The sequence below is a fragment of the Alosa pseudoharengus genome, unplaced genomic scaffold, assembly GCF_046254945.1.
Source record: "Alosa pseudoharengus isolate Yale_2024_CS ecotype anadromous, Long Island Sound unplaced genomic scaffold, YU_APseudo_1.1 YU_APseudo_1.1_scf_1, whole genome shotgun sequence".
In the NCBI taxonomy this organism is placed as follows: Eukaryota; Metazoa; Chordata; class Actinopteri; order Clupeiformes; family Clupeidae; genus Alosa; species Alosa pseudoharengus.
In genome coordinates, this window is record NW_027468564.1 from 6,913,059 (window position 1) to 6,933,685 (window position 20,627).

Consider the following 20,627-nt stretch of genomic DNA (forward strand, 5'->3'; position numbering starts at 1 on the left):
TAGTCCTGTTGGAAAGAGACAGTTTAAGGAAAGTCGCAAGACAAATAACTTGATGTTTCAAATGAGCATGAAGCATTCATGACAAGACAGGAGCTGTGTTCAAATAATGATGTTTGTGATTTCAAATGAGCATGAAGATAGGCATTCATGACAAGACAGGAGCTGTGTTCAAATAATGATGTTTGTGATTTCAAATGAGCATGAAGATAGGCATTCATGACAAGACAGGAGCTGTGTTCAAATAATGATGTTTGTGATTTCAAATGAGCATGAAGATTGGCATTCAAGGCATCTTCTCCCTTATCCTCCTCATATTCATCTGCATCTTCACCACCACATACAGTTTAGCTGTAGCAGCAGCCAACCTGGCCTCAACCTCTAGCTGTTCCCTTTGCCTTTTCAGCTTTGAAGGGCTTCTTCTTCAGCGTCAATGTCATGCATTTTTCTCAAAGCAGCTGCAAACTGTAAAAGTGCAGACTTTTCAGCCTTTGAACATACAGAAATAACTTTGGAAGCCTTTGAATGAACAGAAGAGTGACCTTTGTGTTTTGACACTTTAGTTGAAACATTGGATATACTATCTTCAGGCCTTATGTCAGAATTTGTTATAGACCCTTTCAACAATAAAAACAAAAACAATGCTTGAACATTCTATTTGGGCCCCAATCTACTTCAGCAAACACTCAGTTCACCTCAGTTCACTCTTTTGTTCATCTCAACTCAGCACTCCAGTGTGTCTTGCTCTGTGTGCGTCTTTGAGTTAACGTAAGTCATCACTTTAATGACCCTCACTATGACTTTTGTGATGTTTATCAGTTTGTAGAGTAGCTCTGCCATCATGTGTAAAGTTAAGGTCTTTGTTTGTTGGTTTGGTGTGTTGGAGTCCCATGTGAGAGATGATTAGGTGATGTTGGTTGACTTGGGATGTCAAGTATTGTTTAGTTGTATCTTATATAGCCATATAATTTCAGTTTATTGCTCAAATGTCAATTGGTTTGTTTGTGAGTTGGGATCTGTACTGATTTACCCCATTTCACTGATTACTCCGTTTTCTGTTTGTTTCCTCTTTGATGCAGCACACATACAAGTAAAGAACAAAAGAACAGATGAATTGAAACTCAAATAAAGTTCACTTGTGTTGCACCGAAACCTGCCATCTCCGTGTCATCACTCCATACCATTGAGCCTTCTGACTGAGGCTCTGCCTGCTCGCCACATACTCACTCTACCTCGACCCACATCGCCCCCTACAGTTCCTTCAGTTAGGTTGTGGAGGTTAGCATACTAGAATAGAATACTGTTAAGAATACTGTTGGGTTGTGGAGGTTAGCACACTATAACATTACAGCTACTAGTCAGGACATGTCGTGCAAGACAAGTATAACTGTATAATTATAGGCTTTTCATCTTATTGACTCAAACACAGAACCCACCCCCACCCCCCTTCACCTACTACCACAAATACAATTCCATTCTGTGGGAAACACTGCCTTCCATTATCAGACCCTTCATCTTACCCATGACAAATGCATAGTCCTGTAGAATAGAGTATTGTTAGAATACTATTGAGTTGTGGAGATTAGCGCACTAGAATACTACTGTTAGAATACTATTAGGTTGTGGAGGTTAGCACACTATAATGTTACAGCAAAGGGTAATCAATTTTATGCATCAAATTTATTCCAATCCAACTCAAAAGTTTTGAACAACACAAAGTGAAGGTTTTCTCCAGATCAAAACCAAGAATAGATTATGTGATCTAATCCAATTTCAGGATCCTTGTTTCCCTTTGAACAACCCATTTTCAAGATTTGATCCAATCCGATAGCCGAAATCCGGTAACTGAAATCCGATAACCGAAATCCGATCACGTTTCTTTTGAACAATTGGGCCCAAACAATCAAAGCATATGTAAAACTTAAAAAGCTATGCTAACTCATTTTCGTTTTGCTCGGACCCTGTAAATCACCGCTTGCGGTTATATTTATTAAGTGTGCTTGCAAAGCAGCACACTTATTGTTCTTAAGTTTTCTTATTAATATTATTATTATTCCCGTCTCCCTAATTTTTTTCCAGCTCCTGTGCCTAGGCCCTTTGAGACAGACACCGTTCCAACTTTAAAACGTCCGGTCAGTACCGGTGTAAGTTGGTCGCGAAGATGACGTCAGGTGGGCGTGTCGTTCGTCCGCCATATTGGATTGAACAGAAAGGAAAAACTAAATTTTCACAGGTCACAAATTTGGTCTGAACGCCACGAAACTTGACGTACATTATCCTTGGACCAAGCCTCACAAATGTTAGTGGAAGGATTTTTGATTTTCGAAAGCGTTTGCCCGTCACAGCCAAACGAAATCGGCGGCGAAGCTCCGAAACAGGAAGTCGTCCATATCTCAGGAACACTGTCACATATCGATACCAAATTTTGTATATAAACTGGGGACTCCAGTGGAGGGTGCATAAGCTAAAAAAAAAAAAAAGAAATATTCCAAAAGTTTCCATCATTTGGCAAACCACCCACAGGTATTTGGTAACTCACACCATTCACCTTTTCACCATTCACCTTCTATCACAATGCCTTCCATGTATGCACAATGTCTCTGGGCAGCCACAATGTCTCCAGGCAACCTTGCCCAATCATGAAATCCTTGATCTGCCATGGGATAGTATGGACTTACAAACTGAAATAACAAGGAGAACAGTAGCTATATATAGCTTACATAATAGAGTTGTTTTCACATTGACGATATTCAAATTACATTTTTCATTATTGTTACATATCATGATGGGAGAGTATTATTAAAAATGTTGCAAGTATGCAAATGCATATGTTTACGGGCATTTAGGTTTTACTGTGTTGTTTTGTTGTAAAGACATGCAAGGCATTCTGGGCCATGTAATGAACAGTGGTCGGCAGCACTCCATAGGCTACGTAATTAATATGAATAGGTGTTTCTGTAAACCTAGGGACAATAAACAGCTATCTCTGTTACAAAAACGAGCTGGTAATCGCTCATTGAAGAGGGAACTATGATAAAAAGATTGTTTTCCTAAAAGCATGGAGTTGACGAAAGAATACGTTAATGTTAAATAGCCTAGAACTATCTGAACGCTAGGTGGCAACGTTGTATTACATTTCACTAGTGTAGCCTACTTGAAATACAGTGTGAGATTCACAAGTAAGGAAGGTGCAAATATTATGTAATTTATCATGGGAAATTATTGGAAATGTTATTTCTTGTTTATTCTAATTGCAAACCACACACATCCATTCGGAATCACACGTACACATTTAATACTGAAAGACTTTCATTTTGTTTATTTTATGTTGCCTATAGCATCCCTGGGTGCAGCCTACAGTAGTCCAGTTTCAGAGTGACGAGTTCGTACTGAAAGACTATCATTTAGTTTATTTGATGTCGCATAGCAACACAGCCTTCAGAGCAAAGATTCTAAAACAGGGCTTCAGAGAGATACGTTTTGAGTTTGTGGCCAAGAACCTAAAATATCGGTTTCCATGTGCTGGATGGTGTGCGTCCTTTATGAAAGTAAGTGTTTTATACAGTTAACGTTACAGTCATGTTGTAGTGGTCAACATAAATGTGCCCCTTCTGTTATTAGAATGCTAAGTGGAGAAGCATGCTAAGCAGAGATTTAGTATTTAGCATTAATTTCTTGTGTGGCTAGTTATAGGGAGGAGATGTATGTTGCTAATTGGGATTTATGTTGTTTAGGTAATGCCATGGTCATTTGATATGAGATGCTTGCACTCGTAACTTCGTCACGTGTAACTTTAGGACTGCTATTTTTTTTTACTAACAGTAATTCACGAAGCACTTTAGCCCTAAAAGTAGCACCTACGTCTGTGACAGCTTAAAAGAAGTGGCGAGGACTCCTAACGCGATGTTTTGAAATGCGTCTACTATTGTCTACAGGAGCTTCCAATCGCGAGGGAACTTGCATTGTAGGCATAACTAAGGGATGCAATAACACCACCAACAACCAAAACTAGCCTACTCATTGTCAACATGTACATGAAATGTAACGTTTCATGTCAATCAAATTAAAATGTGTTCTTTGCAAACGTAGGCATAGGCGTATGGTGACAGATTAATTTAATAATGCTGCTGTGTGAATCAGGTAATCACGGTGAATGAAGTGCCCACTTCTTAATGGGACCCACTGTATGGAAGTGGGCTAAGTAAAATAGAGATGTTTTAAGATAATCAGAATTCTACGATATGCCCGCTTGACAACGGCAGAGATAGAACTGGCCTTTGGCCATAGCAACCATCCATTTAGAACGACTGGCCTTCATAGCAACCAAATATCTGAGCTGTGTTGCAATGTGAGGCAAAGTATAGAAAGGTGATGAAACATACAGAGACAGGTCAAGAAATATAGTGCAATGTAGACAGTAGTATACAGTTGATTTACAGACGGTGGTTTAGAGTAATATGAAGTATTCCTTTATTCTGAGATAGGCTACATCAATAGGCTCTCAAAACAACCCCAGGCTCACAAAACAATCCCAAACAGACAAGGTCTTTATAGAGCAAATCTATATAGATTATTTGTCAAATAAACCAGTAAAACATAATTTGTGGGATGGAATATAACATTCACACTCATAGCTCATATTTAAAAAAAAAATAAATCAGTGAAAAAGTATCCTGACAAACAAGCAGCTTTTTAATGCCTTGGTCATATTTCATAATTTCAATTCCTCTGTAGGTTACCTGATAGCCCAGTTTGAGAGGCGCAAGACGCGTGACATTATTTATTTTTTGCAGCCAATCACTGCTGTCATTTTATTTTATTGATTTGATCTCAGTCATAGAAGCTAAATTCGAAGGCAGGCCAAAGGTAAAATCCAACGAATCACATTCAACCCGCAAGCTAATAGTTGAATAGCCCTCTCCTAGAGCTTTTGAGATATTGCCACTGCTCCAACATTGAAAGGCACTGTTACAATGCCTGGATCAAGCCAGGTTCAGCATAGCGTATGCCACTGTCCGCTCACGTTGCTGACCGGACCAGGGCAAGCACACTTTCGCAGTTCCCGCCGGAAATGCAGTCTAGTTTCCTCTGTTTTCTGTGCAAGCCAATTGTGTTGGTTGTCGTGTTCAGGGTCTGGAATAGGCCTTTCCAGCAAAGTAGTTTGAGTTTCTAAAGCCTCTTTAGAAGAGTTTCTTCACATCAGACATAGTTTGAGGTGTCTTTTTCTGACTATCATATCTTCATATTTTTATTTTTGTATTTTTTATTTTTCCTTCTTTCTCTCTTCCTTTCTATTCTACTTTCTTGTTATATCGCTCTCTAAAAATGATTGCCTAGTTGTTTAAAATGGCCTGACAGAAACGTGTTAAAGTTCTTCTTCATCTTTTACTCCTCATGTGTGTGTCTTTGGTTGTGTCCTCATGTGTGTGTTTGGTTGTGTCCTCATCTTTTACTCATATGTGTGTGTTTGGTTGTGTCCTCATCTTTTACTCCTCATACTATATGTGTGTGTTTGGTTGTTTACTTCTGCTTCAGCACACACCTCTCCCCCTTTTTCCTCTAGACTCTCGTGTCTTTCTTTAACATTTTTTTAAATGTAAAAATCTTTTTGTTTATAATTCTGTTTCTTCCTTTTATATTTGTTTATCTTTCTGTTTGTCATTTTGTTTCTTGTTTCTGAAATGGCAAATTCATGGCAAAGTTTCTTACGGATGCTGTCAGAATAGAGCCCTCTGTCTCTCATGTAGTCTGGCTCACTGAAAGATGGTTGTCATGGACACTGAATGATGATCCTCTTCTCTCCTTTATCCTGCAGATGGCGTAATTTGATGCTCACTCACACACTGATACTATTACAGTTTTTTCTGATTGCTTAAGCACATTTTTTGTAACTATGGCTTTTTTTGCAAAACTCTACACACAAATGGAAAAACCTCTCACCCAATCAGCAAAACATTGTAGTTCTCTTGCAAAAGCTAACACACCTTGCTTAACTCTTCACACCTTCGTAAAAATGGTGTTTTCGTATCTAACAGTAAACACAAGCCATCACAATAGTAAGCACACAATGTGCCAACAACACACTGATGGTATGAATAAAAAACACATCTGGCTTTTGCTTTCTCTGTGCACAAGGTAGACTATGTCAGTTTGAGGTCATTTTTTTTTCATAGTTCTGTAAACATACAGGGATCCAAATTTCAAGTATTGGTGTTTATTTACACACATCAAAACAAACACAAGTGTGTTTTTCCAAGTCAAAACACAAAATAGCATTACACTGAGACAAAAGAAATCATTCTACATCGGGTCGTCTCTCTCAAAATTCTGTCTACTTCACATGCAATGTCCTAGTCCAAGGCACCGGGAAAAATATATTCTGGAATGACGTATCCAGGCCTGACATGACAATATCCCCACATGTAGACTGTTTTTTTGTCTGTAAAAGGGCTATTTCTTTCTCTTCTCACTCTTCCTGCTCACTCCATTGTACCCATTGTACATTACCTGTGGCATATTTATAGTGCTTAGGCTGATTGCAAAGTGAACTAATTATCTAAAACAGTTTTCACATGAGAAAGTGTGCCAGAGAGTTGGCAAAATAGTGTAAATAATAGCCATTGTGCCTACAGTTGTGCAAAGTGTGTGTTACAAAAGTGCAAACTGAGTGCAAAGCAGTGTTTGTGCTTTTAGTTTTGCGAACTCAGTGAGTGGTTTTGCCATTTGTGTGTAGAGTTTTGCAAAAAAAAGCCATAGTTACAAAAAATGTGTTTAAGCATTCAGAAAAAACTGAGTTTTGAGTTGATTTCTTTCTTTAGTAGTATCAGTGTGTGAGTAAGTGAGCATATGATTTAATTAAATGAACACATTCAAATGAATTTTCTTGTAAATTGTTGTGTTTTTGTAATATGTGTGGACATATTTTGGGTATCGTAGATTGTGACTGTGTATGTGTTTTTTAGTGTGGACACTTTCTTTGTGTATCTATATTTGTGTTTGTGTGCTGGCATGTGTGTGAGTTTGCATGCTACAGTAACATACTTACTTACTGGCTTCCTCTTCCTATGTTCTCACCATAGCATATGATCTCTACATTTGATTGGATGTTAAGCCACATGTGATCACATCAGCAACTGGTCCCATCTCACTTGTTTAACTGCGTCTGAGCCTACAGTACAGTGTTATGATGCCATCTAGTGGTCAACAGGAGAACAGTGCAGTGTTATGGTGCCATCTAGTGGTCAACAGGAGAACAGTGCAGTGTTATGGTGCCATCTAGTGGTCAACAGTAGAACATGCCCTGAGAGGAGACTAGCAGCAGTTACAGCAGTTTGTGTGTGTGTATTTGTGTGTGTGTGTGTGTGTGTGTATTTGTGCAATCTACTGGATTATTCAGATTTGATTCCTAATGTAACTTGACTTGTAAAGTGGAATCGAATAAAGTATATAAAATGTGTGTGTGTGTGTGTGTGAGAGAGAGAGAGTTTGGTAGAGAGCCGGTCAACATGGTCTTGCAATCCCTGCCAAGAGGACCTTTTCTGTCACATGGACAGCTCCGACGCTGGTCATAGACCTCTGCCTACAAAAATTAGTTAGTGCAAGTTAAGATCACAATATCCGTTTGAAGGCAGAGGACAAAAGTGTGTAGAGCAAAATGTCTGCATTTCTGATTTCTTCGTCCCCACGTGAGTTTAACAGATGGAAAATCCCCATGTTATTTTACAATAGGAAAAATCACAAGATACAATACTGGGCAAAGACGGTAGCTTTTTTGTAGGTGAATTTCATACACAGCAAAAAATGAAATCTAACAAAGTGTTATTAATCTTATATTAAAATCAAAAAATGTATTTGGTATCGTTTTTAGTATGAGACTCATCAAGCATACTCTCAAAAGATAATTTTCAATGCATTTAAGACGACTTATCAAGACTAATTTGTTCAACGCACTGGCAACCATATTTGCTTGATTTTAGGACAAATTTACTTAACACACTGGCATACATATGTGCATAATATCAGGATGAGACGTCAGATAAAATAAGTCAAACTCCTCTTAAATTTAGTAAAAAATATTGTAAGGGCTAGGTATTTCTCTTTATACAGTTTTTGCAGTGTAGGTCTACTTGTGGCTTGATAAAGATGCAAGTCTGAAACAGGTCCCAAGAAGAGAACTAGTTTGACTTAAACTTGAACTTGAGGCCCTGATCGCTCACATCGATGCGCCTGAATTACAGCCACACCCACACAGCTATTCTAGTTCTACTGCAGTGTTCTAGTTCCAGTTCTAGTTCTACTGCAGGTCTAATCTGATATCTTTATAAACTACAGCCACTACTACACACACAGCTATTCTAGTTCTACTGCAGTGTTCTAGTTCTATTCTAGTTCTACTGCAGTGTTCTAGTTCTATTCTAGTTCTACTGCACCGTTCTAGTTCTATTCTAGTTCTACTGCAGTGTTCTACTTCTAGTTCTACTGCAGGTCTAATCTGATATCTTTATGAACTACAGCCACTACTACACACACAGCTATTCTAGTTCTACTGCAGTGTTCTAGTTCTACTGCAGGTCTAATCTGAGAATGTAGACATTCTGGAGAACCAGGACTGAAGCTGAAGACTCTGCACCACCTGCCATTTCTGTCTCTGTCCGTGTGTATCTGTTATGCAACATTAACCGCACATGAAATCAACAACAGAACGAGATCAGCTGGTTTTCTTGGCTATCTGAATATGGATTTAATAGCCTGGGACTGAAGCTGTCTAACCAGTAGCCCACAGAGAGCATTTGAGGTTCACGGAAATGGACAAACAGAAAAACAAATTAATGAAAACACTCCTAAAGCTGTGTGAGTTTCTGTCTATTTATGTTTTACATAGAAGGTGGTGTACTTACAATAATGTGAGTTTCATCTATTAATTATAGAGCTAAAATCATAGAGCTTAATCATTGTTGAATGTGTCGTAATGGTGTGAACGGTGCTGTAATCAGTTTGTTAATAATCTGAATTGTATTGTGATTGTCTGTCTTAATGGTGTGAACGGTGCTGTAATCAGTTTGTTAACTAGATGTACCGCAGAGCGGTACAAAATATGACCGCCGCCCAGTCCAGCACATTTTTTCCACAAAAATAAATCACACTGAAAGGCCTAACTGTCTCACTAAATTGCATTATCCACACTCAATTCTCACTGATATCTGCTAGACAACAAGTACCAAAACATGATTAGTTCATAGATTTCACATGTAAAATTCATTTTATACAACCCCACCTCCATCTTGCCTGTTCATAATTCTGAGAAATTCTTGAATTGTGTGCATGTGTGCATGTACATGTTTATGTTATGTGTGTGTGTGTGTGTGTGTGTGTGTGTGTGTGTGTGTGTGTGTGTGTGTGTGCTTGTGTGTGTGCCTGCGTATGTGCCTGTGCATGCAAGCGTACATATGTCTACTGTGTGAGTATGTGTCATACGTATGATTACTGTGAATGTATGTGTGTGTGTGTGTATCTGTTTGTGCACATGAAATGGGTTAACATGACCCCTGGAGGCAAACATACGGAAAAAAATTGTCATCCTAGTCCCTACAGTTCTCAAGATATTCACAGAGAACTGTGTCTGCCCTACCCTCCTTTCGGGGGGTCCAGTCCAGCGGGGGGGCTACAGATCAAAACGAAAAATGACAGTTCCATGCTATCCATGTGGGGTTACATGCCCACCAAGTTTTGTGTACCCCGGTCTTTCAGTGTCCCGGGACTCATTGATGGAAATTTGGGCATGCGAAAAAGAAGAAAAAAGAAAAAAAATAAATAAATCTGACTAAACTTATATGACCGCCGCTTCGCTGCGTGGCGGTCATAATAATCTGAATTGTATATCTGAATTGTATTGCGATTGTCTATCTTAATGGTGTGAACGGTGCTGTAATCAGCTTGTTAATAATCTGAATTGTATTGTGATTGTCTATCTTAATGGTGTGAACGGGGCTGTAATCAGTTTGTTAATAATCTGTATTGTATTGTAAAAGCCAGCCAAAAGGCTGTTGGGGGAAAAGCTCTACAAGAGGCTTCTTTTAGGTGCTCATAAGTAACATAGGAGAGCTTCAGCGTTCTTTTAGACAAGTGAAGCCCAAAGCAGTAAGAAGGTGCTCTTTGGTAGAGACATTGCTTAGAGGCCCTGATGAGGTCTGTGTGTGGCCAAAACATGCTGGTGTGGTTTTATCAGTTCTACTAAGAACTATCCTGTTTAGTAAAGCTTTATTATTGTAGGAATAGTACCTTGGTTTAGTGTCATTTGTCAGGTGCCTTCATTTCATTTGAAATATACGGTTCTCTGATAAAACTCATATAGTAGTTTATGTTGTTGATTCACATATAGTGTTTTGTCTGTTGGATTGTGTTGTGTAGATATGTTGTGAGTGTATCTTTGTCTGCAATTTCTGCAAACCTGAACCAGACTCATGCCACTGTGATGGTCATGTTGATAATCTCAAGTATGTGCTATGGAGTATTCTTGTTGATAATCTCAAGTATGTGTTATGGAGTATTCATGTAAATGATCTTGCGCATGTGTTATTGAGTCGTCATGAGGGAGAGGAAGCTGAGGGGGAATGACATGTTTTGTCATGTTTTTTTTGCTAAAAAATGGTGGAAAGGCTCATGAGCTGACCAGGCTGACCAGGCCATGACCAGGTACACTTGGGTACATTCACAAAAACACCTTTGGATGCATTTTGGCGAGAGTTACTTTATTTTTATTTAACCTTTATTTAACCAGGAAAAGTCCCATTGAGTTACAGTAACTCTTCTCTCAGGGAGTCCTGGCCAAGACTGGCGGCAAAAAGTTACAAAAATATATATATACATAAAAGACAGGACAAAGGTTACATACTACACCACACATTTATGTACATACACTATACAAACACAATCAAGACATTACACTTAACTTAGCTAATACAGACATACAACATTAAAGGGCAGCAGTTAAAAACAATTTCACTGTTCTGTCAGAGTTACGCTTTAAGACTGGGGAAAAGCCTTGGGCCAGCCCCGGTCTGTAATGGAAAAGAGCCATCAGAGTGATTATCAGACATGAGTAGAGAGAGGAATCTTCTCCTGATGGAAGTTCTCCTCTTCTTTTCTAGGATGGGGGCCCAAAACTCTAACAGGAGGTCACTCTCCTATACAACCACCTCTGTGTCCATGAAGAGTGACAAGTCCATGGGTCGATCAATCGCCTTTCGAGGAGGAGACTCTTCCACTGAACAGTAAGGTTATGACTCTGGTCTTCATGTTATATATAATGTTGTGTGTGTCTTATGACACTTTAAAAGCCACAAAAAAGTTACATGTCCAATACTCACGCAAAATCTCCAATGATCAGTCTATAGGGATGTCCGATATTGGCTTTTTTGCCGATATCCGATATGCCGATATTGTCCAACTCTCAAATTTCGATTCCGATATCAGCCGATACCAATGTCAATATATGGGTTATTTTTCCTCAAAACTAATTTAGGTAACATCACATATCTCCTGTTGTGGAATTAACACAACATGCTTAATGTTATTGTGATGCCCCACTGGATGCATTCTTGAATGCAACAAGGCTTTCCAAATGTTAACATTGTCTGTGCAAAATAAGAAAAATACTTCAACTTAATTTAGGGAAAAAGTGCCATGTTTATTTTTTTTTTTTTTTATTGTCTCAAACAACAGTTTGGATTACACTCTCCCTGAGATAATCTTGACAATGCCCACAACAAATAGGGCAAATTTGACTTCTTCACAAATGATAAAACATTGTAGCTGAACAACTATATGCAACATAGCAGAATGTAAAGCCAACTAAAATAACAGGCATAGTGTATGACAGGCTACCCTTTTTCTGTGTTAAATGAGCCTGCATTTGTAGGATGCTTCATGAACTGTTTCTTTAACTAAAACTCAATCACCTTAATTGAATGAATGCACAAATATGAGTCAATTACAATGTGGCAAGCAACTATACTGCACAATTTTGAAAACATTTGTTTGAGCTACAAAAAATACTTCAGGCTTGAGGTGAAGTACAAAAAATGAAACATTTTAAGGTGTACAAATCTAAGCAGCCTGTGTCCCTAGCCCATTACTTGGGCTAATGCAATCATTGAAATTATAAACTGGGCTCAATCAGCACTGCTCTACATGAGCAACAACAAAGAGATGCAACATTAAGGTAGTGTGCAATAAGAACAAGGAAGGCACAAAGTTTCAGTCCAGACCTTCCAGAGTAGTAAACAAAGTCCTCCTTTAGTATTAGTCCAATGAACGGGGCTAAAAGACTGACTGGCCTTCATAACGGGCCATACCCACAATCAGGCTTGGAATTTCACCATTTTAGGGGCAAGGCCACTTGGTCTTCAGTTGGGCATATTTGGTGGGGGGCATAAAGGCCAAATGTCAGGGCACCAAGGCCAGTAGTAGGCTATAAAAATGATCAAAGTTGTATTCACTGCAGTAGACCTGCATCACTGTATGAAACATTACAAAAACATAAAACATGACATATTACATATAACTGTAAATCATCTGATCATCTAATATTTTCAGATATCTAGGCTATATTTAACATTTATTTTATATTTGGCCTGTTATGAAATCATGTATTGAACAATTTAAGCACAGCTCAGCTTTAAGAAACTCAAATAGCCTAGATGCATGCTTAGCATTTTGTGATCATTAAGGCTACTTTCACAAACTCTTATAGTCAGCTGTCCTCTGATTTACCGATATCTAGGCGACATTTGTAATATTTGTTTTGTATTTGGCCCGTTATGAAATAATGTGGAACAATTTAAACACAGTGTAAAACTTAAATCCCAAATTTGGAGACATCCATGTATGTTGAAATTTACTGCAAATTCAAAACGGGATTAGTCTAGAACGGCTAACTGTACAGGGGACTGATTTACACCTTTCTGTTCGGTAAGGTCTGCTGTTTATTCTGATATATGGTTTGTCATATGTTAAACGAAGGGTTCTGAAGTATTCCACCGAGATGAATGGGTAGGGAGATGGACGCAAAACCTTCAGTAGAATTTATGATTAAATTGAATGATATTATTTACTTTTCTCGCGAACCGTTCACCACAGCAATTAGCGGCTAACATCGTTTAAAAGCTGAGAAAAAGCTCTGTCATGTGATACTTGTGATGTCTGTGTGATGAGTAGGCTACTTCTCGAGTAGTTCAACTGAGAAAAATGGGTTAATTTGGACGCACTTTCTTGCGCTGTCACTTTCTCCACTGCGTAATTTGGCCATAGGCCATAGGCTAAATATATATCGCTATTAGTAGGACGCAAAGCAGAATATTTAAAGAAGGGGGCACCAAGGCCACCGTGGCCTGTAAACCTCTGATTTTCAAAGGGGCGTCACGGCCAACGCAAGGGGCTACGAATGCCATGGCCAATTCCAAACCACAGACATAATGTTGAAACAGAGCGAGCAAGTTTGTTACTGCAGCCATCCACGCTTGTTTGTATGCTTCAAGAAGCAGCTTGATGAGGTCATCATCTGTGCGCCGGTAAACGCTTCAGGAGCGCATAGGCACTATTTGGGTGTAACGCAAGCATTATTTTATCGGTTTTAAGGCAAAAAAAATCCGATAACGATATTAACAGATATTACATTTTTATGCTAATATCGGGCCGATAATATCGGTGGGCCGATATTATCGGACATCTCTATCAGTCTACATGGAGGGATATCATAAAATGGTGCTGTTGCCTTCCTCTTGAGCTAAAAATGGTTTAAAATGGTGGTGTTGCCTAAAGGGGGACACACTCGCCATCATTGGCGGAATTGCTGGAGTGTGAGGTATGTCCTTGACACAAGGCTTTGTCACTAGGCCTTGTTTTCACATGATGTTCTGTACTCTGTTACCTTCGTTTTCACATGATGTTCTGTACTCTGTTAACTTTGTTTTGGATTGTACTTCTGATTTCTGAGTGAACATTTTCTTTTATTTTTATTCTTAATTATTATATAATCATTTTTTTTGTAAATTAAACACTTTATATTTGAGCCATCTTTTGTTCATTCGCCGTTTTGGAGGTTCTCACAATCTCTATCCTTTTGTTGGCCTAGACTAGAACCTAAGCTCTGTAACATGCTTCTATCAGTGTTTGGATCTGTAAATTCGTCCCATGTTAAGACCCCAATAAAAGCATTAAAATATGTGTGTGTGTTTGCGTGTGTGCATGTGTCATAAGCAGACATGAGAGGAAACAGGAATGTTCTCCTGATGGAAGTTCTCTTCTTCTTTTCTAGGATGGGGGGCGCTAGCTCTAACAGGAGGCCTCCCTCCCCTACACCCACTAGTGTGTCCATGAAGAGTGATGATTCCATGGGTCGGCCAATCACCTTTACAGGAGGAGACTCTTCTACTGAACAGTAAGATCATGACTCTGGTCTTCATGTTATATAATGTAGTGTGTTTGTGTGTGTGTGTGTGTGTGTGTGTGTGTGTGTGTGTGTGTGCTCTGTGTGTGCTTGTGTGTGTGTGTATAGTACATGTGATTAGCAGAAATCAGAACAAAATGTTCTCCTGATGAAAGTTCTCTTCTTTTCTAGGACGAGGGGCACAAGTTCTAACAGTAGATCACCCTCCCCTACAATCACATGTGTGCCTAAGAAGATTGATTGGTCCATGGCTCGAACAATGACCTTTAAAAGTGGAGACTCTTCTACTGGAAAGTAAGATAATGACTCTGTTCTTCATGTTATATAATGCCATGTGTGTTTGTCTATGTGTGTGTATGTGTGTGTGTGTGTGTGTGTGTGTATGTGTGTGTGTTTGGGTGTGTGTGTCTGTCTTTTACTGCGCAGTAGGGGTGAACGGGGTAAGTTGAGCATAGGGGTAAAATGAGTTACTCCTTGTTTCTAGGAAACTGTAAACAAATTTCATGATGTGACAGCATTTTAAAGAAGAGGGAATCATTCTTTAAAATCCGTGGAAAGGTACAGCACATGGCAAATGTGGTAAAAAATACAGGAAGTGCAGACCATATTAGGGAAAAGGGGTGGAGACAGTCACATGACAGCAGACACGTAAACAGAGCACATGGGGAACAAGCAAAAGCAAACACAGGACAATACACAAAATGGCCACTAGGGTGGCACAGTCACTCAATCCAGTCCAGATCCTGACAAATATGATGTGAGGGCAAAACAAAATCATACATTTTACTTTTAGCTTTCACTTTAGCAAAATCATAAATGTTACTTTTCTTTAGTGTTACTAAGAGCTAAAGACACTAGGCAGCAAATTATTAAGATTTATTTAAGTTAATTAAATGGGAAAATTCAAAGGTAAACAGGTGACAAATGTATGCCTAAACCTGTCCTGGCAAACTTTCAGTTGAATCTATTTGGCAAATTTAAAGGTAAACAGGTGACAAATGTTGTATGCCTAAACCTGTCCTGGCAAATTTTCAGTTGAATCTATTTGGCAAATTCTCAGTTAAATGTTGGTGTTTGTTACTGTTTGTAGAAATTAAATTATTTCATGTGTTACCTGAAATCTTTGTTTTGGCCCAACTTACCCAACACCTAGCCTCGTCTTACCCCACATATGTATGCATTTTACGATAGTAAGCCTATCATACTTATCAGATATTAACTCCTAAGGTGATTTTTTTGGCATCATCACAGAGTAGGCTATAGCCTATCCCATCCATTGGAGATTAAACGTGATTCAGTGTGACTCATAAGTGAATATGTAATATCACATATGGTTTGCTCAAAATCGTATAGATTTTAATTAAATAACAGCCTGGTAGGATGCGATAGCCTACGGTATTTAAAACGGGTCTGAAAAGCTACAACCTTGTTTTCGTGAATTGAATTGCTTGGAAGAACAGAAAAAATGCTTCATATCATTCTTTGAAAAAGTATTTGAATCACATTGTAAATGCTATTGTACTGTAATATCATGTGACACATTCCATTTAAATGTATTGCTCAACATTGCTATTGGTCGGCATTAATCAATTAATTTATGAATTAACCTAGTCCTGATTCTGCCCATTCCATTTAAAGGTATTGCTCAACATTGTTGTTGGTCAGCTTTAACCAAATCTTTTATTAATTTACCTAGTCTTGATTCTGCCCATTCCATTTAAAGGTATTGCTCAACATTGTTGTTGGTCAGCTTTAACCAAATCATTTATTAATTAACCTAGTCCTGATTCTGCCCACTTTGTGTGTCTGACTTGCTCTAGCCACAGTGTCCATGCACTAGCGGCAAAATACACTACCAACCTGGCACCCTTATCATCTCCTCACGATCATTAGCTGCCCATTCTGTGAGTACACTGTAAACAAAACCTGGTCTCTGTAGGCAGCCCAGGCTCCAAAAACTGGAAACAAAAGGCAGGGGTGAGCTACTTCTCTGGGAATACTGAAGGCAGGGGTGAGCTACTTCTGGTGTGTTTTGTTTGTTCCTTGGGTAAAATATCATGTGCATTGTTTTGGACAAAAACGTCTGCTGATAAATTTAAATATAAACATAAACACAAACAAATGTGACTTCCTGCCACTACAAAACCCCTTAATTTCACCCCTTATAAATGCCTTATCTTTGACCTTCAAGTCCTTCTATAATTAAGTAGTTTTTAAGTAGAAATATGCATAGATTAAGGTCAATTAAGGAGAAAAGCCTACTGAATTTACCCTTTGCTTTTTTGATTTCCCCTTAATTTCCCCCCTTAGTCAAGGAATCCCTGAATTGACCATTTAAATTAAGATATACTTAAATTGTCCTTAATTAGCCCCTTAATCCCAACAAATAAAGGGAACCCCTGACTTGACACCTTAAATGTAAGATTGAGGGGTTTCACACTCACACCTAGGGCCTGTTTGACTAATGAGTGGCCCCTTAATATAAATAAGTGTTTTTGGCATGTTTTCAGGGGTAATTTAAGGTAAATTTGAGTACATCAGGTTTCATAGTGTGCACAATCAATGACTGCACTTTAAAACCAAATGATTTCATGAGAAAGCGTTAGGTAAGGTCTTTATGCTAAAAACAATACCAACTTGATTTGTGTCTCTTATTATAAGATCAATAACACTTGGTTAGATATCAGTTTTGCAGCAAATACATATTTTATATGAAGAAGGTTGTCATGTTTTGATTCCCAAAAGTCCCAAGTTGTCAAATGATTTATACAGGTTGCGATTTGTGAAAAAAAAACCCCAGAGGGGAACCATTCCAGTGAACGTACCATTCAAAGGGTTATGTTATTAATATTCGCAATTTAAGGTTCATAGCCTAGTGTTTTCACACCTAACAATACCCATCTTTGTAACATTTACCTTTAGTTTAGTGTTAGTTTACCGTTGGCTATGACTTTAAAAAGCGAGTGTGCTTTAACATCAGTAAGTATTGTGCTTCATTTAATATGATAATCCAGCTCCTGTAATGCTGGTGTTTGACAAGCATATAAATTTACCTTGTTCTTGCCCATCTGAAATGACTTCTCTACCTTTGCTGCCTCCATCCTTTCTGATTTTGCTGTTTTAAAAAAATAAAAAAGTTATACAGTATATGATAGCATTGAGTTAGTGAATTGGCTAACATTGTTTGTTGTTAACCAAATATCAGCAGATATCAGCAGATCCACAAATCCCACCTGCAGAAGAAGTTCCCATTTGAGGGAACCATAAATCAGGGACACCCCACATCTCTCAGACTTACCTACACAGAGCCCCGCATCACAGAAGGAGGAGGAGAGGTCAATGATGAACATGAGGTCAGACAGTTAGAGAGAGCATCCTGGAGAGAATCAGCACAAGGCTCACCAATCAAATGCAGTGTCATCTTTAAACCCTTATCTGGACAAGACAAACCCATCAGAACAGTGCTGACAAAGGGACTTGCTGGCATTGGAAAAACAGTCTCTGTGCAGAAGTTCATTCTGGACTGGGTTGAAGGAACAGCTAATCAGGATGTCCACTTCATATTTCCTCTTCCTTTCCGGGAGCTGAACCTCATGACGGAGAAAAAATTCAGTCTAGTGGGTCTTATTCAGCACTTTTTTCCAGAAATCAAAGATCACAGAGTCTTCACTTGTTCAAAGAACAGATCAATGTTCATCTTTGATGGTCTGGATGAGTGTCGACTTCCTCTAGATTTCAACTCACACCCAGAGTGTTGTGATGTGACAAAGCCAGCCTCAGTGGATGTGCTGCTGACAAACCTCATCAGGGGGAATCTGCTTCCCTCTGCTCTCCTCTGGATCACTACCCGACCAGCAGCAGCCAATCGGATCCCTCGTAAGTGTGTGGACCAAGTGACAGAAATAAAGGGATTTAATGACCCACAGAAAGAGGAGTATTTCAGGAAGAGAATCAGTGATGAGAACCTGGCCAGCAAAACCATCACACACCTGAAGTCATCCAGGAGCCTCTACATCATGTGCCACATTCCAGTCTTCTGCTGGATTTCAGCCACTGTTGTAGTGAGAACATCAGAGGAATCAGAGAGTTTAGAAATGCCAAGGACTCTGACTCAATGGTACACACACTTCCTGATCATCCAGACAAACATGAAAAGGGACAAGTTCACAGACAGAAAAGAAAGAGATGAAGATGTGATTTTCAATCTGGGGAAACTGGCCTTCCAACAGCTGGAGAAGGGCAATCTGATCTTCTATGAGGACGACCTGAAAGAGTGTGTTATTGACGTCACAGAAGCATCAGTGTACTCAGGAGTGTGTACTCAGGTCTTCAGAGAGGAGTCTGAGCATCCAGGAGTTTCTTGCAGCTTTATATGTGTTTCTCAGCTTAAACAACAGACAGATAAATATGCATGACCAACCGCAACCCTCTCAGCTCTCTGCTCTGTTCAGAGCTGCAACACTTAATGACCTACACACGACTGCAGTGGAGCTGGCCTTGCAGAGTAAAAAGGGACACCTGGACCTTTTTCTCCGCTTCCTTCTGGGCCTCTCACTGCAGTCCAATCAGAATCTCTTAAAGCACCTACTCCTAAAGTGCAGTAGCCTATCAGATAGCTCAGAGCAAACAGTCCAGTGTGTCAAACAAAAGATCAAAGATCAGAGTAGCTCAGAGAGAAGGATCAACCTGTTCTACTGTCTGAATGAGCTGAATCACCATGCTGTAGTGGAGGTCATTGACAAGAGCTCAGGAACTCTATATGTAGACACACTGTTACCAGGAGAATGGAAAACTCAGAGATTTGAGTTTGAGATGTCAGAAGAGCAGCTAGATGAGTTTGACCTGCAGAAGTACATGAAGACTGAACTCCTCAGTCCAGATGATGTTCTGCAGAAGCTGGTGCCAGTGGTCACAACATCCACATCAGCTCAGTAAGTAACAGTGTTTATACATTATGTTTGTGAGTGTGTGTGTGTGTGTGTGTGTGTGTGTGTGTGTGAGAGAGAGAGACAGAGAGACAGAGAGAGAGAGAAAGAGGATCTCTAAGACGCTTCGATAATTGAATGTTGTTGTGACAGCATAAAAACAGCATCAGGGGAAAATAGGGCTCCAGACTAACTTTTTAAACTACGAGCACTCTAGCCCCAAACTGAAAATTGTAGGGGCGCAAGCAGAACATTTTAGGGGTGCACACCATAAATCAATCTGCAACGCAATTATTCACATTTCCCCCATTCCAACTATATTAAATGCTTTGTTAATAAATAGGCCTACATAAATTACAATGTGCTATGTTACTGCTCAGACGTTCTTGCTATATCTAAGCCAGGTAACTTCCTTAGCCATTCCTGTTTTATGCCTAGTTCATCACATATTGTGGATTTGATATAGGCTAAATATATAAATTATTATAGATCTTAAAATATTTCCATTTTAATTGCCGTTATTTGCCTAAGCCCACCAATGATGGACAGAAATCACAACAGGCCTGTCCTCCATGGTGCACAGTAGGCTATTTTGTAATAAAAGTAGTGTGACTCCTTTAAATTGTAGGCTAATACAACAAGGGAGAATACACAGTTGAAGAGCAAGATGGAAGCTGACGAATATAGTCGATACTTTGACTTGTGCTTTGTTGGTCATTGAATAAAAAGCTGCCGAGGACTGAAACTGTATCTTGAGTTTGCCTGTTGCTCACAACTTGCCGTTAAGTAACGTGGGTTAGCCAGTGAAGTTCCTGTTTGAATTTTTTGCAATTGTTGTTGTATGTTTCTGGTACACCCCAGTTTGCCATGCTCACTACAGATCCTCCCGTATGCACGAGAAAATGAGAAAAAATGGCACATGTGCCTTTAGGAACACTGTACAAAAACGACATCAAAGACAAATATTTTATAAGAGAACGAGACAAATGTGTACTGAATGTGTGCTCTGATCTATTGTTCTGTTTAAGGCTGAATAGCTGTAATCTGACAGAGAAGAGCTGTTCCTATCTGACCTCTGCTCTGACCTCACACTCCTCAAGTCTCAGACTGCTGGACCTGAGTAGCAATGACCTGCTGGACTCAGGAGTGGAACTTCTATGTTCTGCACTTTGTCATCAAAACTGCAAACTGGAGGAACTTCAGTAAGCATAATTTCTTGAAGCGAGTTTGTAAGAGGTGGGGGGAAGTGTGTATGTATT

The 20,627-nt window shown here is 39.2% G+C and overlaps 1 protein-coding gene across 1 annotated transcript; it reads left to right on the forward strand.

Annotated features, from left to right (window-relative positions):
* Nucleotides 1-8,786: 8,786 nt before the first annotated feature.
* LOC143136042 (NLR family CARD domain-containing protein 3-like) lies at nucleotides 8,787-18,953 on the forward strand. The gene is made up of 5 exons (XM_076296495.1): nucleotides 8,787-8,847; nucleotides 11,145-11,267; nucleotides 14,312-14,434; nucleotides 14,615-14,737; nucleotides 17,649-18,953. The coding sequence occupies exons 2-5, from the start codon at nucleotides 11,146-11,148 to the stop codon at nucleotides 18,856-18,858; spliced, it is 1,578 nt and encodes a 525-aa protein (XP_076152610.1). The 5' UTR covers nucleotides 8,787-8,847; nucleotide 11,145; the 3' UTR covers nucleotides 18,859-18,953.
* The last annotated feature ends 1,674 nt before the right edge of the window (nucleotides 18,954-20,627 follow it).